The sequence below is a fragment of the Cydia amplana genome, chromosome 13, assembly GCF_948474715.1.
Source record: "Cydia amplana chromosome 13, ilCydAmpl1.1, whole genome shotgun sequence".
In the NCBI taxonomy this organism is placed as follows: domain Eukaryota; kingdom Metazoa; phylum Arthropoda; class Insecta; order Lepidoptera; family Tortricidae; genus Cydia; species Cydia amplana.
In genome coordinates, this window is record NC_086081.1 from 8,377,780 (window position 1) to 8,402,826 (window position 25,047).

Sequence of the window (25,047 nt, forward strand, 5' to 3'; positions counted from 1 at the left end):
TTCAAATATTTCATTACATCATATTTGTTTATAAGTAATCGTACAAAATCTTGTTAAAGTTAAAACATGACTATTTTCATCGTAATACGTAAAATGGCTGTAGCTTATTTTAGGAATATTCAATGGACGATCAAGGAGCATATATTTTTTGCAACCAAACTTCCTACTTAAGGGACGTTTTCCCCTAAACCACTATTGACGAAACCCACGTATTATTCAATCGTAAATCGCGAAGTTTGAAACTGGCCACTCCGGCTGCCACCTGCGCGCCCCACTTTATAACGCGTAAGTTAACGCGGAATTAATGTTCGGAATCGCGTGAAAAATATATGTAACGCGCGTGTTTTCTTACGGGGAAAACGCCTGGGAAGAGGGAAATGCGTTGCCTTGTGGTTTTTGAATGACCTAGTTTGAAATTTTGTGAGAAAAAACTGCGTTTACTTATGTTTATTACTTGAGACTAGGTGTGCGCAGACTTGTTTATGAAATATAGCAGGTCAACCAAATCTTGTCAGTAAAAAAAGGCGCAAAATTCAAATTGTCTATGGGACGATATCCCTTCGCGCCTACATTTTTCAAATTTGCCGCCTTTCTCTACTGTCAAGATCTGGTTGACCAAGTATATTAGAATTTTATTTAATTGCGTAAACATGCAGTAATACCACTAGTTAATTAGGACTCTTTTACTTTTTTCCTGTCGTATATAAACCTGAGTCGCGTTTTAAAAGACGTATAAATTCCCTTTTCGCTATTTGCCTCTCTTTCTAACAAATATAGCTGTTAGGAAAAGAAACAAACGTCACTTACAGGTTACTGGCCTTTTAATAAGACACGACCCTATTTTAAGGTTATGAATATAAAGTGCTTACTTAAATGCCGCAAATAACCAAGCCGGCAAGAATCAAATTTTAAGGACACTTGGATAAAGTTTCTTAATAATTCCATTTCTAAAATTACACCCAGCACCTACTGACAATTTTGCTTAAATGAATGTTGTGTTATTTCCCGACATCTTCATAAATTAGTCTAAAACAAGAGTCATATATCCGCGGCTAACGCATCGTGGAAACGAATGCACAGCGACACTTAAAGCAATGAGCAAAACAAAGACGTGGGCGATTACTTAAGGCGAAGGACTTAATTATTTTGAATATCCACAGCTGCAGTCTACATTTAGCGTACCTATTTACGATTACATAATTAGGCCGTTTACACTAAACCATCTGACATGTAAAATTAGACAGTTCTTTATGAAATAACAGCTTCCGTCGCCATTTTTAACGTTCATGTAATTTTGTTCATATTTCGACGCAACTTTAGCAGTAGCATAAACGAATTATGACTATGCTTTTTAACTGTTAACCTCTAGCCTAGCGTCCCGTCGTCCTAAAATTAGTTTTGATTATTAAATGGAGCAGAGTTGCTTTTGTATTATTTCGCCAATTACGAATATATCCGCACCGTAGGTCCGTCGGACAGACCACAGAGCAACATAGACGTAAGTCAAACTGTTTTGACACTTCGGTGTCGTGGCGTATGAGTGACAGTTTTTGTGTTTGACACGGGGTCGAAAAGGTTATACATTCTACGACTCTTCTCTTTCCGCACAGACTCTAAATTCAATTTTATTTTCAAATACCATTGATTAAATTTTCTTGTCGCTAGAGAGGCTAAGGCACGTGCCCACTTATACAATGCCTATGGTATCCTTATCTAGTTATAATATAGCCTAGAACACATGGACGATTTTGTTTTCGAATATTCCTTAACATTTTATACAATTCAACGTCAACAACAGTATACCAACATTTTCATTAGCAACTTCGCCTTTAGTGAAAAAGTCAAACAAAGCCCTGAACAATTATTTAAGCACAGGCAAAAAGCGGAGATGTCCACTGAATAAATTGTCGCGGTAAAAAGACCGCAGGGGGGATCAAAAAGAAACGCACAGTCAGTTTCGCCGTCCGGATGCCGAGGTTTCATACATAATGTACATGGATCCATTTTGTTGTGCTTTTTAATGACGTTTATTATGCGTCATTAGCTTAGAGATCGATATGAATAATAAAACAAATGCCAGAAAACCACCCAACTTTAAGAAGTAGCCATTAACAGGCGTTCTCCTCTGTCGAAACTCTATGAGCAATGGTCATACACACTGTATGGACTGACGTTTGTCTAACATGGCTTTTTTTTACGTTACGTATAAAAAAATCGGGGGTCGTCCATTAATTACATCACACAAAATTTCGTTCGTTCAAACAGAGTTCAAAAAATTTTTATTCATATTCACCCAAAATAGTTCACTAGAACTTATGCTCGATTTCAAATAAAAAATCTGGACAGTTCTACCTCTGGCGCCATTTTTAAACACTGGCGGCAAATGACAGCGCTCTTTCAGAACGTTCAAATTACTTTTTACGTCGTGCGTTTTATCTCTTTGGATAGGTATGATGCTCTTTTGTCTGTCTGTGGTAGACGGGCAATTCCTTTTGTCTCTGGTTTTTAACAATGATTCTCATGCGAAAGATATTGTTTTGTTCTCTTTGCGTTTAGTTATATGTACATCGACAACCTTTTTCAATACCGTTTACTTCGAGGAAACTTCTTTTAGGTTTTTATTTTACCTACATACAAAATAAAATAAAAATACAATATGTCTACAGCTAGTACTGAAAAAAAAGTTAAAAATTACATTGACAGTAAGCACATTTACAGTTTTTTTTCTTAGAAGTATCTCACTTTAATTGCAAGCACGTATTGGTTCGTAAGTCTTGTTTGTTTACATTGGTTCGTGTGTTGTAAGTATATGGTTTTTTTTTAATTCAAATTTAGACAGTCCTTTCGTTTTACCTGTTACTTACTGAGAGTTGGTTAACATCCACCCTAAACAAACTCAACATTACGGTAACAATTAAGAAACTCACTCAACAAACACGTTAGCACTAATTGAAACAGACACAGACTCACGTTGTGCGTGGAACTAGTTTTCCAAAACGGCCTAAACGCAGTCTTAACTCTACCGAGTCAAGTTACCACTGAAGCTATGACAATTAAGTTTTCACGTCAGCAGCTCGAACAAGGGTACTTTGCTACTTAAAAACAGTGAGCAAAATCTGAGTGAGCAAAATTGCATTTTGCTCATTTTGTCTCACTCAGTGAGCAAAATGTGATTTTGTTCACTGTTTTTAAGTAGCAAAGTACCCTTGTTCGAGCTGCTGAGGTGAAAACTTAATTGTTGGTATATCTTAAGAAAACATGAGTGAATAGAGGTAAGTGATGAAGAAGGAATACATTTTTCGGCCACCAACACCAACTTCACCAACCAACCAACTTTTCACCTCAGCAGTGAGAACAATTAGAGAAAATTGTTCTCACTGCTGAGGTGAAAAGTTTTGTGAACTACATGAGATCAAAGTTATTTACATCTCGTGCGCTTTTGAGTCCCTTACTACGCTCAACATTCTAAATTAGATTCACTCACTACGCTCGTGAATCTAGTATAGAATCTTTCGCTTGCACGGGACTCAAAATAAGCACTCGAAGAAATATCAAACTTTGATCTCTTGTTGTACAAATAACTATTGCTCTACATTGCATGGTAGATGGTAGGTATAGGTTTCTCTATGAATAAGCCTCAATTAGTAATTTTATGATTTATCACTTTCTTACAAATAACTACATAAATCGAAATGACAGATTAAGACACAACATGGTTATCAATATTTATACAGGATGTCGCTGTTTGCATAGGTCAAACGAAGTCCAATCATAGGGTTAGGGGGTCTTAAAGGTCTCTGCCCACTACACCGTATCATACCATGACCGTGCTATGAACGTGTCCGGCAAAAAATAGTACATTATTGTCGAGGTTCGGAAGTAGCTACTTGCAGGCTGAGGATTCGTTTTAAACGGACGACCTTGGGACTCCGTTTAATTGAATCCGAAGCCAGCAAGTAGCCTTCCAGCCGAGTCATATATAGTGCTTTTCTCAAAAATGGTGCAAGAAATAGAAATATTTTACAGAACTTACAGAAGCAACGTTCTAATTTTCCATTAATTTTCACAGAAAAAAATACAACCATTAAAAAAATTTGCTTGCCGCCTTTAAAAAGCAAAGAAGTGTATTTTTCTGCTGAAAATACGCCAACCTATTTGAGACACCTAAATAGTCGCGGTACCAACATTAAGCCTGTAACAGACTATCGCACCGCACCGCGACCTTGGAGCGTCGCACCCATAAGTGAGAGCGAGAAAGAGATATCTGTTTCTCGCTCTCACTTATGGGTGCGACGCTCCAAGGTCGCGGTGCGGTGCGATAGTCTGTTATAGGCTTTATAATAATAAGTGCTGATCATCTGTTTGGCTGTTTAAGGGACCTATGCCTTCATTTGATATGGCCATTTGAAGTTTTAAAAAGTTTGGAACTCGTTAAATAATGGAATTTGTATGCGACATTGCAGTCCCGAAATCGAGACTGCAATGTTTTTAACTTTTTAATTTTTTGAATGACCATAAACTACGCACTTCGCGACCTATTTTTTAACCGGCAACGTCGACTTTGCCGTCCATTTTTGAGAAAAATATCTTTGTATTAAAAAGTATGAGACTATCTGCCCACTAGCCCGTTCCGTCACCGACCATCCCCGTAGCGTAGCGTGCCATGCACGGACCGTCAAAAATTGTCGGCGAGGATATTTTGCCGGTGCCGAAACGCTCCGTGCACGGCACGGAACGGTGCGTGCAGGCGGCGAAACGGTGAGCATACGGGTTATGACCGCGTATGGTGACCGTTTTAAGCCCGTTATAAACGCGGTGCCGTATCTGTTGCTCGCTCTTGCCAGTATGATATCTATTCGCTCGCTCTTTCTGACGAGACTGGCTCTCGCGAATAAAACCCGGGTACTAAGGGGATGAAACGCGGATACTACGGGGATTATAGGCGGATGCTATGGGGATGATATGCTGATACTACGGGCAATAAAGGTGTGTGGATACGTTGTAGTGGGCATAGTAGTCCGTATCGCGTTACATTCCGTGCCTGATACGTTCCTACTACGGTCATGGTATGATACGGTGTAGTGGGCAGAGACCTTAAGAGCTATTTATTGATTTTACCATGTATGTTCATGCATGTATGTTTTTTTTTTAGTCAAAATTGGTTCTTGAACCGTACTCACCTAACTTTTGTCACTTGATTATTTCTAAGAGCCCTTAAGCAGCTAATACCTGAAACTGGGCATGTGATGGCTACCAAAGTATGGGGCCACGAGGATTACTTAGGATCATTGGCCCTCGGTTGATCCGTACTGAATGCGACACTGCATATGAGAAAGAGAGAAATACCTATGGTTTGATTTTCTTTTGACTAACATAACTCTTGAGTAACACAGTGTATTTAAAGAAAAAAAACTATTAAAAGCAAACGGCCCCGTGGCTCGTTTCACGGTTGCAGTCTTAAATCGACGTTTAAAGTCGATGAAAGCGGCCGTTAAAACTACGGGAACTCGGCTTCAGGGATCGTTACGCTAACGTATGGCCGCCGGTAACTTCTAGATTAAGCTCTCTCAAGCCTCGGTTAGCTGAAATTGCTGGCTGCATTTTACTTAAAATGTAGTAATGTTATTCTACATTTATATGTTTTCTTTGTAAAGTTGGATTTTATTATGAGAGTAACTTACATTTTAGTACAATGATAGCCAGAGTTGTTTCCAAAATAGTCAGTACGTAGTGTACAGTTCGAGCACTGGCTTAATGGATACAGAAGAGTTGGAGGTCACCACCTCTGGTCGACAGACACCACATTCTCTCTCAACTCATGGATAGCCAGTTTGATTTAAATCATTCAAAAGATAAAAGATAAAAGGTAATGTAGATTGTCCAAATTTGCTTAATAAGATATTTTTTAATGTTCCGTCAAGGAGGCTTAGGCATTTTCGGCATTAGTAGTAATTACCAAGCTGCTACTAGATATAGAAAAAACAGTTTCATATGCAGGGCAGGCATGAGTTTAAATAAAGTTCTTATAAATTGTGATATTGACATATATAGTGATAGCATACCAGTAATAAAAAATAAATTAACTAGATACTTCATGGGTGACAATAATTCTGGCGCAGGTCAGGGCTCGGTGCATTATTGAATGTGTATTACTCGCAAAAGGTTTTTTTCTTTTTTCTTCTCTTTACTTATTTTTGTAAACATAGATCATATACATATAGATCATCTGTTCTTATGCTTTGTGAACTTGTATGTGTAACTAAGTTGGGCAAAAACTTTTTATAATTTATTGTATTTCTATAAGTGAGAACCTATAATTGGCTCTGTGATTCTATTGTAATTTCTGGATATATGTAGCGCTGTTGGTTTTCCATGTACTAAAATAAAATAAAAAATAAAATAAAAAATTCAGTAACAAGGTGGATTTGAATCAATAGGACATAAGGGGCGTATCAGAGTCAGTGACTAAGGAAATAACAAGTTGTCAGCATCATCAAACTTATTTCCTTCGATTGTATGAGCTGTGTTCCTACTCATAGGAAGTTTCTTGCCTCTTTAAGTATCTCCCATTGACTTCCAAGAGTGCCTATGTTTCTTAACAATTTTTCACCAAATAAAAAAAAAGTTATTCAATTATTTGCGCCATCTATATATTTCAATGTTTTCGAGCAAAACTCATGTTTTTACTAAAAATCTATAGCCAACATACTTGGCAGGTGTAGTACTAAAACGTTAATCCAGAACAATCCAGATGGCAAAGCCAACGGGATGGCAATCGTCCTGGTGAACGACTTAACAGGAAAACTTTGTGCGTTTGGCAGACTTAGCCGCCGTTAGCGTGTTTGCGTAATAACGTGATTTCAATCCGTATACCCGGGTATCGTAAGCTTCTGTTTATTTCGATGTTGAACTGAACAATCATTGTACAGTGGGCCAAGAAAGTGGTCTACCACCCTACGGTTGAGGTTCGTTTAAACGTCATGAGACAACAAGGTCGATTTACTTTAAACTCCGTTAGAAAAGTCAACCTTAGCGATCGTTAGATGTCGCAGAAACTTTTGTCAAAACTGGTAGACCACATTCTTGGCCCACTGTACAAAGTACAATATATGAATAACAGTTTTTAATGTAGAATTAAACCCTGTCCATATCATAATTGGATGTAATTTAGGAAAAAGAATCCCACCAACAGAAATCTGTCAATAAAATTCGAACTTTCTGTCGAAAAAATAGTCATTCATTTAAATGACACATTTTTAAGGATGGATTATAAGATTGCTTTTAGCAGAAACACGAATAGGTTCTTGCGTCTAAGAACATGTTTAATTGGTCGTTGTTGTTGAATGAGGAACACCGGAAACAATTATCTTTTATCACGTCATTACATTTTCTATTTGTTTCAAAGTCTTGTTTACATCTTCCCCTAAAGACATAATCTTAGATTCAATAACAAGCCATCAGACGTCAGCGGAGATGATAAATGAACCATCACAGAAGTTATTTTAATTGCTCCCAGTTTCAGAAATAGATGGAACTTCCCATGGAAATGGGAATTTTCCCGACACAGTGATGGATTGCACCCATTCTGTTGATTGGCGGTTGAATGCGTTTTTTTTTTACGAAACTCTTTTCATTCTGTCAACTGTGTGTGATGTGCTAAGCTTCGTTTTGCGTTATTGTTTCTGTTACGACTCTTATTTAGTTGGAATACGTTGAAAGGGTAGTTAATATGGCATGGCGTTGACGAGGATGATAGGTCGTTGTGATGGAGATCTCCGGAGAAGCTCTTTGTCTTGCAGTTACATTTCAGCTCATATGTTCGCGAATCATACCATAACCAACATAACATTACAATCCATAAATTTTTATATAATACATCCCGAAAAAAAAGGCCAGTATTATCCTGGTCCTATTTTTAACTAGAGGGTATTAAGCGTTACTGGCTCTATTAAGTTAGTGTTAAAAATTAAGGTCAGTGAAGTGTAATTTCTGGCTGTATAGAGTCGGGAGGGAATGTTCATGTAGGTACATTCTATTTGTTTGTGCTAGTTCCAATAACAGTGTTTTCCAAAAATCCCTTTCATTTCGTTCAACCGTGGCTTAGACACATATTGAACGTTTCCACATCACTGGAGAGACAATCCGTTCCTCAATTGTTTCGCGCCGAAAACTCGACCATATTATTTGGGATTTATATACATGCTTATTACAAAGGGATAGAATATATTTTTCCTTGTCTGTAGTGTACAACATGTTGGTGGATCTGTAGCTGACGCGCCCCGTCAGGCATCAATCATGCATACATTGTTTCTTATCGATATTGGATGTGAATGTGCATTTGTCGCCTATCATCGACCACTTGTTTTTGATGTATTTAATTCAATAGTAGTAGTACAAGAATAAGAATTCGCATTATTATTCGCATTTTTACATTATTCAATAAGAATTGCGAATAATGTAAATAAACTAATTTACCTTCATTACTTCGTTACCTTTTAATAATAACCGTGATCCAAACACCCTATGGTTAGAGTCGAACCAAGCTAACTCTGCATAGACTTTCCGATGACAAAGTGTGTAATTGTCACTATAAACATTAAATATTATATGAAAAATTGTCACGATAAAGTCGATGCAGAGTCATCATAGAGCGTTTTCATATTATCCGATACGATATCGAATGTAGGATACGAAAATAAGAAGCAAAATTTAAAATGTGATTTTTATGTTTATTTTAGAAAAGGGGTTAGTTTAAAAATAAAAGGACAATGCCACAGAACAAGTTAGAATGGCGATGCGAGCAGGGTACGTGTCGCCGCCGGTTTTGAGCAAACGCTCGCATGCTACTCGCCCGCGCTGACCGAAAAACGAAGTAAACATGCCTTTTGTGCCACAATAACCTTCAGATTAAGAAGCCAGACATCAAATCTGTCTAAAGGAGGCGTATCCATTCACCACGCACACAAGTTTTTATTTTACTACCGTTGCGTGAGTGTTAGTAAATGTGGAGAGGAACGAGCGGCGACACCGGTTCCGATACTAACTGCGCGCGATAGCCATTCTAACCTATTTAATATGTTCTGTGGACAATGCCCTGCCATGTCAGGAGGCACCCAAGCAGTTTTCTTTCTCTAAGAGTCATCCGACATCCGATATCGATATCGGATCGAACAATGTGAAAACGCTCTTAGCTTAAAGTCTCTACTTAAATTTCCCGAAAATTGTTCCTACATGAAAATATCCATTTCGGAATAAAGCATTATTGTAAGGAACTTGAAACAGCCGGAGGCGGGGAATCCACTCATTGGCTTAATAAATCGAGTTCACTGCGAGTTGAAGTGAAAATTCTATTTCCCTGAAAAATTTAATACCTCACCAACTCACTTGTTATTTTCCTCGGGAGTTTTACCTAGGATTTATTAGAATGTTGGTAAATAAACGGCGAATCTGTGTGGAATACCTTGTTAAAAGTTGTAGTTCTTGTTGTTGTTGTTATTTGCGTTCTCGTATTTCGAGTAAATTCATTTTTCTCGTAATCAAATGATGGGATTAGTCGCCACATTTCTGGAACTTAATACTGATTTTTACATGCTTTTAGGTGCTTAGATTCACTGCGTATTCATTTGTTTGTTTATTTAGATTTAATTCAAAGTAGCAAAAGTTGATTGCTGATATACATATATTATAGATCATGTTTAATACTATAGAATACTTTTTATCTCCGTGTCATAACTTAAGGCAGCGAAACGGGGGTGTAAATATTGCAATTTAGGTTTTCAGATAATGTTCCTAAACTTAACCCTAAGATTTAATCAAAATCGTAGCAAAAACAGTGATAATGGTAGATAATGGTGTTTGTATACAATTTTTTCATGCCAAGTCATAAGCTTCTATTAAAACTGAATTCATGATCCGATGCCAAAACTTTCGCAAAACTTTATCTAGAACTTTTAGAGCGCGAAACTTCGCTCCAGGATTATTCTGTTGAAGAGATGGAAGTTCTCATTAAGTTTAAAGACATACAAATTTATTACAGTTGCCTGGATCAAGTTTATCGTTTATCTAAGTTTGCCTATCTTACAATTATTTATTATCTTGAGTAAAAACCTCAGTGAAGTTTGTAATAAACTTTTATCACTCTTGCCGTGTAAGTAAGCCGTTATTATTTTATTAGTTATAATACCTAGTGAGGATAACAGACAATGATAAATCACATAAATGTTTATAAAAAAATGGATCTAATGGAATGGTCCGACACACATTTAACCGCTTTTTTAGTTAATATTTTAGAAAAAATTGTTTAGTTGCAATACTTATGGCCGATAAAGCGCCATAATTTTGAAAATGGCCAATATCTATAAAACCATAAGCATTTCATACTTTAGCAACCCTTATTACAGTAGAAAGTGCTTCTAGATTATTAGATAATGGCTATATTCAAAATTACCCCGCTTTCAAAGTTACCTCAATAGCTTACATCTCAGTCAGTCAGTCACACAAAAAGCTCGATCTATTGTTACACACATAAAGCACCACGGAGCGATAAGCTTTCGTGCAAAGCTATAGATAGCTTTAATAAGCTATAAACTGTTTCCTCGCCGCGACTTACTTCCTTGGTTAATATTTGAACAAGTTGCATTCGGGTAGGGCTACCAAAGACAAGTTTCGACAAAAATCTTTAGTTTGTTGAAGCAAATTATTAACTATAAGAGGAATAATTAATAAATATAATAAATCTATACCACCTACTCTTTTTGATTCAGTGCTTTGTTTCCGCTACCGCTACCCAAAGGTTATCTAGAAAATATCGCGCTTTAGCGATAAATAATTTAAATTTTGGTCTTACTTATTATATATTCCTGATATGTCAGGAGAAGTCAACATTTGGCCCCTGTTTCACCACTGTGACAATTGTTACCTGACATTGACAATTCGTGCATTGCTGGCCCAGCATGTACAAAATTGTCATTGTCAAGTGTCAATTGTAAGCATGGTGAAATACGCTCCTGGTAACCCTGCCTCCAAACTCTCCTGTTAAATGTGTATAAAGCTTTGAGCGGCCTTCAGCTTTTTTAGCTTTCATGTTTTATTAAAGGATTCGGCGCTGTTCCGCCGACCGCCTTGAGAAACTTTGAGATTTTTAATTACTCCGCAATTGATAATAAGTTATGAATTGTAATAGTTCAGTAAAAAAAAAACTTTGTAATTGATTTTGAATGTGTACTGAAACTAATAAGATAAATAGACAACGAAATTAATATTAAACAGATAAGTACCTACCTATTACCTATGTTTAAATTTCACCAGCGCCATCTTCACTTGTTCAATTATATATATGGAAGTTAAAGTTTCTATCTAACGAGTTCTTAGAAAACTTTAGTTAGGGCGTAATTTGCATAACTTTTACCACCATTGCTCCGTGCCACAATTTTCAAACTAGTGACTACAATAGTTAAACAAGCGCTCGTGTAAAATGAAACAAAAGGGTATTTTCTCTGGTATTCTTGCGACCCGGCTGGCGCGCTATAAACAGTAATAACGCGGGTAGTTTGTAAATATTTAAGCGCTCGCGTCGCATTTCGGGCGGCCGGTCATTCGTCGTCCGACCACCTAGCGGGGCGGACGTCTGCGATTGTTTAGATTGATTTGTAGTGCGATATGATTTATTGGAATAGCTTATAGTTTAAGACGACTCCGCTGAAGAAACAGGTCTGCCTGTAATCATGTAATAGGAACGTTGATATTACCAGAGTTTTTTTACTTTATACTTTTTGTTTAACTCGAATAATGATACGATATTGTGGCATGCTTATTAACGCATTAAACTGGAAATAAAATACTGTACCACAATTCCAATAAGCAATGTACATATATGCTAACGTAAATAATACGTTTTCCTTAGTTAAAATTAGTTTTCTGAAACGCGTTAGTGAAAACGCGTTTTCACAATAATAAATTTAAGTACATTTACAGACAAGTACATGTTACAGTACAGTCAAATATTTATGGGCATATGAAAAGAAGCGGAAAAAACCTGATACCTCATATTTTAATAGACCCGGTCCCGTTTCTCAAAAGCTTGTAACTTGTAATACAAGCGGATGTCATTTTTTGACAGCTTTTGTTAGAAAGAGATTTCCACTTTTGTTACAAGTTACAAGCTTTTGAAAACGGGCCCCTGGCAAACCAATTAACGCGCCCCACTGACCAATTATCGCCATCAATCATACCATCCATCATTACTTATTAGCCGGCTCATTACCGACGTGCGAATTCAGTTTAACAAGTAACTAAATTTACCGTCAATTCCCAGGTGATGGTATAATTAGTGACGATCAATTTCAATCGACACCATGATCAATTGATCAATATTTAATATTAGTAGTTTTTAATAGTCTTCAAAGTTTCAAAGGAGGAGGTTACCGATTGGTCGGGATCTTTTTCCCTAATTGGTCTAAGACGGTCATTATGTCAGCATCTGATGATAGGATCCTGGAGAAATCGAGACAACTCTTAAAATATTAGAGACATATATCTATATTGATTTGGTAGGGTAAGGTAAATTAAGTAGCTACCAGCCCTCTTTACCGTCTATAACCTAATTACTTAATAGCCCTGAAGTAGGTGTATTTAAATTTTGAAGTAGATTTAATAGGTAAATAATAAATACGATTCCAGTCGGAGACAATATCTGCTGTTCCGTCCTAAACTCGACATAAAATATGAATAACCTGTAACACCTCCCTGTTTATAATACAAAATCGGCATTTCGACCTACAACGAAATCGCCGGTGACTGAAATTTAATTCTTCGGATGATGAACCATTCCCGTAACTGAGTTACGTTCGCGTCCAATCACTCGAGCTTCGCTATTCCAATCTTGCCTAGCGCAGATAACCAGTATAAGTAACTACGTTATATGATAACAGTTGTTACGAGTTTCGAGGTCACGATACCACTATCTCTGTTCGCCTGAACTCGCGAAATTAACGAGAATATACGACAAGAAACGTCCAAACATCAGGGCGGCATTTCACAAAGCACGGACCGATTTTGCTACTTGCTACCAGTATAAGAGTGAATTGTGCATACTTATAACTGTTGCGCATCTTGGGGTCAAGCAATGATTGCGATGAACTGCATACACGTGTGCTTGTTTTGTGAATAGATAGGCCCGGTGATTGATAGCTTGTCCAACGTGGAACCATCAATTTTGCCAAGTTTGATCAAAATGCCTTATGTTTATAGGGAATGAAGTATTGTTATGACCATTAATTATAAGGAAGAATATAACGTAGAGTAAAAGTATTATGTATCTTACAGATGCTGGAGAACTTAAGCTCTTTTTGCCTGTGTGCAAGTTTGCTGATTGAAGCAGGTCGCTGTACACACCTTTTTTGTATGAGATAACAGTATTTTTAACAGTATACCTATTTAGTCATTTAGTACGTATACATAGTTCTGTCCGTACCATTTTAGGTGTGTGACAATGTCACATATTATATTGTGCAACGAATATTTTCTAAAATCAAATTAAAGTGAATATATAATATATTTTTCACCTCAGCAGCTCGAACAAGGGTACTTTGCTACTTAAAAACAGTGAGCAAAATCGCATTTTGCTCACTGAGTGAGACAAAATGACATTCAAGTGACCTTAATATTCAAATGTCATTTCAACATGCGGGGTCTAATACAAGTTCGAAATACTTGGATTTTATTATCTCTGTCCCTTTCACGTCGTTAGCAAAAAGAAAGAGACAAAAAAATTTCAAACGACATTCAACGGTATATTGACGGTTATAATAGACCCCCGAAAACCGTCAGAACGCATCGTTCCAAAACACATACAAGTATGAATTCTTAATATGTAATTAATGAAAATAAAGTTTCAGATTTGATAAAAACTGATAAAAACACTATATTTTACGTAATTTATTGTACGATTAAAATAATGAACTCAAAAAATACACAATATATCACGTAAAATAAATAATTATATTTTTAAGAATCTCTACAATAGTTTACAAATAGTAAGTATCCGTAATTCGGACCGTATCTTACAATGTTTTTTTTTTTACAAAAAAAAAGTTGCCTATTCAAATGTCAATCAATTGATGGTCGTTGTTTTCATATATTACCTATTTTACTGAAATTTACTACGTTTGTTTGTTTGTTTTTGTGTTTGATTGTGGTAATTATACTTAATTGTGAGTATATCTTAAGAAACATTACTAAATAGGTAAGTGATGAAGAAGGATTACATTTTTCGGGTTGTCTAAATGTTCTTACTGCTGAGGTGAAAAGTTTTATGAACTACACGAGATCAAAGTTATTTACATCTCGTGCGCTTTTGAGTCCCTTACTACGCTCAAGATTCTAAATTAGATTCACTCGCTACGCTCGTGAATCTACTATAGAATCTTTCGCTTGCACGGGACTCAAAATAAGCACTCGAAGAAATATCAAACTTTGATCTCTTGTTGTACAAATAACTATTTTATTATACATTGGGTAATACAAGGTGAAAAAATGTAAACATAAACTTACACATCGACTATGTCATAGAGAAAAAAAATACATAGAGAGGTCACTCCATACATCAGTTTTAATACCAAAAAGACTATTAGCATCTAGCATCGAGTAGCGGAACTATCAGTAGGTACTGCTACTTGACAATAGATGTAGCACCGACCGGAAAGTCTTATCTCAACAGCATAAGACTTTCCGGCCGGTGCTACATCTATTGTCAAGTAGCAGTACTGATAGTTCCGCTACTCGATGCTAGATGTAGACACTGAAATTAATAGTCTAAACTGATGTATGGAGTGAGCACTCTTGTCTTACTATATTTCTCTATGACTATGTTTTAGCATGCGTCCCAGTTACAATATGCAGGCCTAAAAACCTACTTCAATGGAGACAATTTGTGAAATGCGAAAGAAAACGCAGCTATCTCGGTCACTTTTACAACAATCGAAAGAAAGAGACTTGACTTAAAAGACAAGTATGTAGATTTCTAGGTACAGCTTGATTTTACAGGTTTCACTGCGCTCGGAGTATTTTTTTTAAGTGTCATCATCATCTTCCTCGCGTTGTCCCGGCATTTTGCCACGGCTCATGGGAGCCTGGGGTCCGCTTGGCAACTAATCCCAGTAATTGGCGTGGGCACTAGTTTTTACGAAAGCGACTGCCATCTGACCTTCCAACCCAGAGGGTATACTAGGCCCGTATTGGGATTAATCCGGTTTCCTCACGATGTTTTCTTTCACCGAAAAGCGACTGGTAAATATTACATGATATTTCAAATACAAAATACAAATACAAATTATTTATTTGCCAGAATACAGTGAATATGTAGATGGTGACTTAAAATTAGACACATAAGTTCCGAGACACTCATTCCGAGACACTCACTCCGGATTGCAAGTTGCACGCTCTTTAGCGCTTCTTTAAGTGTAAAAGTAATCTTTTTTTTTTTAAGGGTATCGACGTGATAGCTTTACACCAGATAGTGAGAACGATTACTCTCTCCAACCAAACTCCACTCGTGACGGGTCACATATCGTCCCTAAATCGACGTAATAGCAAGCCAGCTTACAACCCCCATCTAACTTGACCCCCTTGACGTTATAATCTACACTAGATATAAAGCTCAAGCTACGCTGGCGACGATACATTTATGGAGCAATAATATGACACATTTAGGTCAGAGTCTGACAACTGTACCCTGTTTGTTAAAAAGATCCTATATTCGTATGAAATTCTTGTCGGTTATTTTTTTTAGGGAAAGAAGCTCTTCGTATAGGGTAAATGTCAGTTTTATAGACATTTTGTTATTGTGCGGAGGTTTCAGTTTCGACATGATGGTTATTCGATGGGTAGCTCCGGAATTTCGTTAATCTGATTTTGCAGAAACGTATGTTTTCACATTTTTATCATATGTATAAGTATAAAAAGCAAGATCAGTTATTTTTTTCATATAACTTAGCTTTCATTTTTTATTTTTATTTAATAGTTCTGCCAACAGCAGTTACAATGATACATTGTTAGGTATAGGTACATTCGATAGGTGTCTTAAGTTTATTGCACAGCTAATTATAGGCACACACCACATGTGTAAACTTAAAGTTATATTAATAAGATTAAGAAACTAAATAAAATAGGAAACGGAAATGCGTTGTAATTCTACGGTTCCAACTTATGTGTTGAGTGATAGGTATTTATATGATCTTACATGTTATTATATTATACTAATATTATATGGTACAGGAATGAAGAGGGAGAATGCAGAAGAGAAAAAAAGCAACATAACACGATAACATACAGTGACTCAGTCTTGGATGTTAGTCCGGAATTTACTCAAAGAGTCGAAGTAAATATCTGCGTTGCCACACTTTTCATTTAATAATCTACTTCATAAAAGTAAATAGTTTTTTTTTCCTTTTTACATTTTCTCCTTGGTTAGTGTTAAGTCATTAAGTATAGATAGTTTTTAGGGTTCCGTACCCAAAGGGTAAAAACGGGACCCTATTACTAAGACTTCGCTGTCCGTCCGTCCGTCCGTCTGTCACCAGTCTGTCTCATGAATCGTGATAGCTAGACAGTTGAAATTTTCACAGATGATGTATTTCTGTTGCCGCTATAACAACAAATACTAAAAACAGAATAAAATAAAGATTTAAGTGGGGCTCCCATACAACAAACGTGATTTTTGACCGAAGTTAAGCAACGTCGGGCGGGGTCAGTACGGGGGTATCTAAGTACTTTTAATGATTCAGCTTGTGGAACTAAACAGGTGCCACAGTACCGGATTTCCTAAAACTTTGAAATAGGTGAAGAAAATACATATTACTTCCGTATTATTTGATATCCATTTCCTCATCGTTTGATATTTCATATTCTTTGATAAAACGACGATGAAAAGAATATATTTATTATACTTATCTCAAGGTAATAAAACATTGTTATGTTTATTTTCCAAGCATGGTAACGTTACATGTCGCTACGCCTGTATCTCACATTCTCGTTTGCATAAACATCCAAACAATCCCGTATATCAAGCAAAACGTACATATTTATCAAACGCAAGTATACACCAGTAACATTCGCGAACCACCCTTTCTCGATACGATACGACACCCCAGAAACCGCACGGCTCTTACATAACAATAATACCTTTCTACAGCCTTCATGATAAATAGCTAACTATAACGCCACGTGGTTCAATAAAGTATGCGCGGCGTGACAGCGCCATCTGTCGGGTGGTAGTGGAACTAATTGGCGCTACAGCGCGCTTTTCTAAGGGTTCATGGTAAAGTGTGGGTGGTTGAGCGTGTGGCGGGTTTGTGCTTTACAGCGCCGTTAGAGGGCGCTAACAGTACCGTTCGAAAGGATACGTGTGTTTAGTTTTTTGTTGTTTCTTGTGATTTTTATGGTGATTTTTGTTTGTTTCAGCTCTCGGAGCTCGAGCAGAGGGTGCTCGAGGCCGAGGGGCGGGCCGAGGAAGCAGAGGACAAGGTAAGAAATGTTTATTAAGTACTTTCTTTAGGTATGTTAAAACCTTTGTTTTATTGCAAACCCACTGTCAGATTCCTTAGACACCTGTTCTGGCCAAGAATAGGAAGATAACTGAAAGATTGTCTTGGATCCTAAAAAATAAAAATAAAATTACCAAAACCTAATAAACTGTAGCCTTTTACTTCATGTGTTTCATAAAAGAACACTTCCTCCCATTTTCCCATTCACAAAAGGTCTTCTTTTTGCTTTCCCTTGCAATGTGCAAGTCAGGTACCATCAAAGGCAACAAGTTAACCAATTTTGAACCTTAATCAAATGGGACAAGGTCTATTGAAATTAGTGTTCATTTGTAGCGTCAGCAAACTTCCATTAATCCTGACACGAGGGAACCTTCGTCAATCTGTTTTGATCCGAAATGTTTTTAATCAATTTTTACAATAAGAAAGATTCTATAGTCAGATTTTGAATAAACAAATCTTATTTTAGAAACATATCCTAAAAAACATCCAACTACGTTTTTGTACACCGACGCCTGTAATGTTTGTCAAAGACCAGTCCAAGAGTTTAATTAGGTAAGCCGTGCTAAGAAAACCAGCATGCATTTAGCAGCAGTACCTATGCCTTTGTCACACCAATGAATGTCCTTAACTTTTAGGATACGACAATTCAGAATAAATTATCTGTTTGTCTGGGTATAACCCTAACTGATGTGATGTACCTTAAGGGCCACCCCACATTTGGGGTTACTATCAAAATTACCTTATCGCTAAACGACCATTTCCGCTAGATGACATAAAAGTAAAATACACAGTCAGCATACAGTCAATTCAGCTGGACGACATGAAAGTAGAATACTCAGTCAGCAAAGAGTCAATTTAGCTGGATGGCTAAAAATTAGATTGACTAAGTAGCCAAACGTCTGGAAATATAAATAGTCCGTATGATTAGAATACCTAATAAGCCGAAAGTAAAATTATTTGATTGACGTGAACACAGAACGCGTTAGTAGCAAAACGTCATGAAATGTAATGTGTCAATGTGTTTACAATACAAAGTATGCGCGGGAAGGTTTTAATTATCAAGTGTCATATCAAAACCAAAACGTTTTGCTAACGGGTCGTTTGGCATTTATTCCATTTAGTAAAAAAGACATTACACAATACAGACTATTTAGCGTTTATGTCTATTAAGTAATAACACTAATAACTAAAGACATTCGAAGATAAAGATTTATTGCTGCTAGGTCATTTTAAATTGTAACATTCTAAGATCCAGACGTTTTGCTAAAGAGGCATTTAGCATTCATGTCTATGTTGTCACAAAGACATAACACAATCCAGACATTTCAGCTATATTGTCCTTTAGCGATAAGGTACATTTGATAGTAACCCCACATTTGGCGTGTTTCGGGCGTCGGTGTCTGGTCAGCGCTATGGCCGCTGCTCGACGCAACGTCGACGCAACTGCGCAGCGACGTCATTTTCCATAGCGGTGACCAGAGGGGCTACCGCGAACCACGTTCGACGTGATGCCTCCCTGTCACACTTACGTACGAACTTACAAGTGCGACAGAGAGGCAATACGTCGAACGTGGTTCGCGGTAGGCCTTCAGACACCGACGCCCGAAAGACGCCAAATGTGGGGTGGCCCTAAAAAAATAAGAAGACTATAATAAAAAATAAGTACAAACAATAAGTTATTTAGGGTAACGTGGGGGAAATGCTTTTCAGCCCCATTAAAGGAGACATCCAGATTGCGACTGCGCAGCGTTACTAACTGCTACTGCAGTGTCGCTGGTGCAGCATTGTAGCAGCGGGAAAGTGGCGATGTCTCTGTCATTTCGTTGATAGATGGCGTTGCTTTCATAGCCGTAATCCTATAGAAGTGGTCTACGCGTGCCTCCGTGAGGGACAAAGCATACGCAATGCGACGCTATTTATTTATTTATTTAGAAATTTAATTCAGGCAACAAGGCCCATATTACAAATACCTTACAGACTAACAAACATATGTATTTCATAAATTTAAAACTAAACACTAGTTATTTAGTCGATAAAACGGCGTGGCTCCGTTGCATCGGCTGCTCCTGTGTCGGATTCGGCAGTTTGCCCCGGAACCTCCGAAACACGACACCCTTCGGCCAGAAGTCGGCGCACTCGATGGTCCCCTGCAGCGGTCGCGGCACGCGCACCACAAAAGAGTTGAAGTGCACGTAGTGGCGCGATCGAAGCCGGAACACCCTCAGCGTGTAACCGGTCTTCTGGTGTACATACTCCACCACTTCAGCAGCCGTGGCGGTGTAATGCTATGATAGGTCTAATTTATTTATGGTGGGCAACAAATAAATTCGACCAATCATGCATCTAATTTACGGAGGGGAATAAAAAAAAAGTGAGACTGTGACAAGGACAAACAATAATAGCGCTTTCGCTGCTACTCCTACTGAAAGATACATAAGACTATCCCGTTCTATCAGTTATCCCCACCACTCATGCCCAATCCAGTTTAATACTAGATTCATGACCGTAATATATTGCTACCACGATTAATTAGAAACGTTCAATCTATCGCTCAAGCTATCAACACTGACAGTGCCATCGCCCATCTCCCGTTGGCGCAACGCTGCACCATGAAGCCTAGTCAAGATGACAATCATGGATAGAAAACGCCAATGGAAACAATTCCGATTTATTTTTCTTTTGGTGTGGTCGTTGTAAAATTGACATTTTGGCTAGGCCTCTAGAAATGCTGCAATATCAAGTAACGCTACAGTCACCATCTGAATGTCGCCTTAATTAACTCACACACAACTGCGTAAATTCAGTTATAGCTAAACGAATAAACATAGCAAAAATCAATAACTTCAATATTAATTAATAACGGGAATTACTGGTCAGCGATAATAAAAATGTCAAATATGGCATTAACAGCTGGAAAGTAGTAAATTAATTATTTAAGGGCGGGTTATTAATTAACAGTTCGAAAACTTAATTAACGGCCGTGGTAAAATGCTGCTGGCTTATCCAATTAATATTGGAATATGGTATTTTATTACTTAGTATTTCGATTTAAAATAACTATTTCTTTTCTCTTGTCATTACCTATGTCAAGTCAAATAGGCCACCTGAGAGTACATTTTAAAGACTTGAGTAATATTTAATTTGTTTTTCAAAGTCAATTAATGTAGGTACCTCTACATCAAATGGTGTAAAAATAAAAATTTCCATCTTCTCAATATCCAGGGAGGAAAATTGGGCCTACGTTTGCATTTGCATGGAGAAGTCTAAGTATGATCATTTTCATCATCATTTTTTTTTGTCATTTTGCAACAGGGTCCCAGGATCGCTTAAGATTATTTCTATGGACCAGTACTATATTTAATTAGTGCAGCTACATTTTATGTTAACAAATATTTGTTAACGTTACATAAGCGGAACGTCATAAGTCATAACCCACCCTTTACGATGACTGAGGGATGGACCCTGGGGTTTAGGGTGCGAACAGAATAACAGGTAAATAGTAATGAACATATTTTATAGAAAACTGGAATGGAATTCTGATACCTATCGATTTGATGTCAGTGCACGTTCGAATTGGCCTGTGAGTTACATCGGCTAAAATCATTAGCGTATTTTAAGATTTGGCGCCCTGAGCATATAAAGGTTTACCGCCCTATAGCTGCCCAAAACTGCTTGCAAGAGCTGCCAGTTTCAGCTCGCATAGGTCCTCGCAGGCTGCCACCACGTAGCATGGACCACTTTAACCAAAGGGCAATTATTCCCCCTTGTGTTACATCAATGTTCTTAATTTTCAGGAACAGATTTTTTTAACCTTATACATATTTAAACACGCATTCTGGGTTAATATAAAACTTTAAACTCTCGCGTTTTGTACACATAATTAATGTCATTAATGGGTCTAACGCGATTAAATTTCATTATTTTACCTTTTTTCCGACTCTCGACGTTCTACGTTCGTTTCTGGGTTCTTTTTCCTCTTGTTTAACGCCTGCACTGTCATTGCCTTCCAGCTGCATTCATATTCTATCCGATCTTACTGCTTAAAACGGAAACTAGACCTTAATTAGGATATTCGACATTACTTAGTCCAGTTTCCTTACGATATTTTTCTTCACCGGCCAGTGCGATGGTGTCTGGTGGTAAATATTAATTGATTGCGTTATATTTTCCTTATTATCGAATTAATTTCCGATTTGGTTTGCCGACGGTACACAATCAGAGCGCGGTGCAGGCTCCGGCTATTGATTCTCCAAATTGCAGGATTATGACTCACTCTTCCTTTGTTTTTTCCACTTTTTCCTTTTCCAATAACCTGCCATAAGTGGATATTGATGTTAGGAAGTTGTAGTAATCTATTTTGATGGAAGCAAGGCGAAACGAAGGGTTATGGTTTCATATTTTTGTGGCTGGTTTTGATATCTTAGATGTTGGTTGTTGTACCTATATGAATATGATGTAGATCATATTTAGTATTAGGTAAATATTTTTCGTTCAAAGAAAAAGGCTTTCTATCTCTAAAAAAAAATCAGACAAACTTTCTTTCCAAAGGTTGGGGGGGAAGAATAGTTCTCAGTTATTTTTTTAAATTTGAGGGTTGATAATTTCATAGTTAAGTTTACGGGAAAACCTGAAGATTTGTCAAGTTACTTGAAGTACAGTAACCTGACAGAAAATAACACAGGTTACCAAGTTACTGTAAGTTGTAAGTTACTGTCTTACAGCAACGTACAGTCAACTGAGTCAACTATTGCCTTTATTGCCTCTACATATTGAAACGTAGGAAGTCTGAAGTGAAGTTGCAGCTTATCAACCCTACTGAGACATTTGCAACCCCTACGCAACATACATATCAACAAGCTTCCCTCATATAAAACACCTGTTCAATTACAAGTTACCTATTACAATGTACTGACATTGGACTATGGCAGTGGTGGGCAAAGTACGGCCCGCGGGCCAGCTCCGGCCCGCGAATGGATTTTATCCGGCCCGCCGCCGGTCCTATGAAATAATTAATATATGGCATTGGCCCACGATTCAAATAGAAATCGCTAATCAAAATAAATTTTAGCTACAATTCTGGCCCTCCACTTATATTTCCTAAACTTTCTGGCCCCTTATGAAGAAAGTTTGCCCACCACTGGACTATGGTATTTTATAAATAAAAATATATACTGTAGCACGCAATCCGATTTACACATGAATAATCAAAATTGTGCAAACACATCTGCATTGGATAAAACATTCCCATAATAAAATATTCTGTGAACATCGATGACATAATAACGCCGTGATTTTTACACTCACCCCTTGCTCTATCCCAATATTACATTCACAAAAATAAAAACATTGAAATACAAACTTTATGTAAGCGCAATAAAAACTAACTTATTTAAATTGAGCTGAATCGTGTAATGTGGTGTTAATTGTATAGGGTTTTTATATCAAAGCACTGGCAACAATGGAAAGTCGCCCTTCCCGGCCACCCTTCGCGCATGCGTCCCGCCTCACTCCAAGCGTTCCATACGCGGCAACTTCGTTCCAAATACTGTATATACATAACAAAATCTCCTACCAATTTAACCCATAAATACTACAAGAAACATCCTAAAAATCCGTCTATATTCAAAACGAAAGTGTTTAAACATAGTATAAAATAGAATATAACGCTTTTTCATTTAGAAACGCGTGCTCTCTCCAGCCAATATACGTGATCAATAGATTCTCTTTAATTATTTGTGTTACCGAAAACTTCTGCTTTGAGTGTGATATTACGATAAGTCGTGACAACGAATTGCTTTAAGCAAACATATATTATATTATATAAGTGTGTCCTAAGTCAATTTATTAAGTGAACCATGTCGAAGCCAACCACTCTGAAGGCTCACAGACTGAGTGCAGAGTTTGCTGAGAAACGAGGACAGGCTATGAAGAAAGCTGATCCTAACAGCTCATAGCAGCCGGCCGTAAGTACAATATTTACTACACTTTAAAAATAAACTACAATATGCGAGTTCAAGTTTAGAATCCTGACCTAACGTAACTTGACTGAAGTTTTGTTTTTATCATATGTTTCGTTCATTGCCAGACAGACTACGCTCATAGTTTTGACGTGTATTCAATGAATAACTTTGATATTTGCGGTTAAATCAAAAATCAATTCGTTCTACAAAAATATCTCGAAGGATGTGTCAGAACATCTGATGTGGATATGTTTATTGAAATAATTTCCTCTTGTCTAGGTACCTATCCTATTTATACACACCATGTAACTTTGGAACCAGTTCTTTATACCTAATACAATCCCATTTTAATCTATTTAGCCATACATTCATTGCTAGACGCAAATGCTACACTGCTTGACATGTCTACTGCCTCTACCACTTTAAATATTTGCATCAAACCCAAAAATCTCCCATTCATCGACTAGTACAACCTTCTTATTTATAATTCATGGGTTTATTCTAGTATTTTCTACGATTCCTAGGTTATACAAGGGCGTAGTTTGCATCGTACGCTAAGCACATGACTTCAAACGAACATGGCGGCTTCAGCTGGCCGACTATTCCCACCACATACGCGAGCACGGACGAGTAGAGGTTTAACGTTGGCCAGTGTAATGTAATCTCTAGATCTATGACATCTACGCGTGATCTAAGAATACGCTTATTCTGGTTTGTTAGAGTTCTTAACTCGGTGAGCGTTTGCAATGTTCCGTCGGCCCCGAACGCGCACGCGCGGTCGCGCGCTGATTTCCCTCCATCTTACTCGTTTCATTAAAAATGAGTTCTTGAAATGCTTGACGACCTTGTGCTATTTTCCATAGTAAGGATATTGAACTATGAAAACGGTTATAACTTTAGGTATTTATATCTACAGAGTAAAACATTTTCTTTAGTTTTCCTTTTAGATTTAATCTCTCGATTAAGTTAGAATGAAGTAAGGTAAATGTTACTACTTCTCATTGTATAACGAAAGTTTCATCAGCTATTAGGCTTCCTAAATGTTATTCATTTATTTCATTTCCCCATTCTTATTCCAGGAGAATTATTAAAACAAAAAATATTGCTAAGTATTATTTCCCCTCTCTCTTACAACGGGTAGATTAGATATCCAAATAGTTATTAAGAAAAAAAAACCGACTTCTATGCGGCCCGGTGAAAGATTATTGTAGATGGTGCGCTATGTAGAAAAGGAAGCATTTCGTTTCTGTAAGGCTCGCAGTTCTAACCTAACCTAACCTAACCCACTTTTGTTCGGTTCTGTGAGGATAGCAGTTCAAACCTAACCTAACCCACTTAACGGCGCATGCGGTGCGGTGTACGGGGGTTTGAGCGGGAGGGGTTTGGCCTCATCATACTTTATACCTACATTTTATGGTAGGTAATCATAGTGGTTTATTTAGTTTAGGTATCATAGTGGTTTTCCGGGTCAAGGTCCGGGTCTGTGTCCGAGTCCGGGTCCGAGTCCGGGTCTAGTCCAGGTCCGAGTCCGAGTCCAGGTCCGGGTC

The 25,047-nt window shown here is 37.4% G+C and overlaps 1 protein-coding gene across 1 annotated transcript in view; it reads left to right on the forward strand.

Moving 5' to 3' along the window:
* The window catches only part of LOC134653446 (uncharacterized protein CG43867), a 447,433-nt gene that overhangs the window by 338,084 nt on the left and 84,302 nt on the right, over positions 1–25,047 (forward strand). Inside the window, exon 6 of the mRNA XM_063508812.1 lies at positions 17,458–17,520. Coding sequence (XP_063364882.1) covers positions 17,458–17,520 — 63 coding nt within the window. The remainder of the gene's footprint in view (positions 1–17,457; positions 17,521–25,047) is intronic.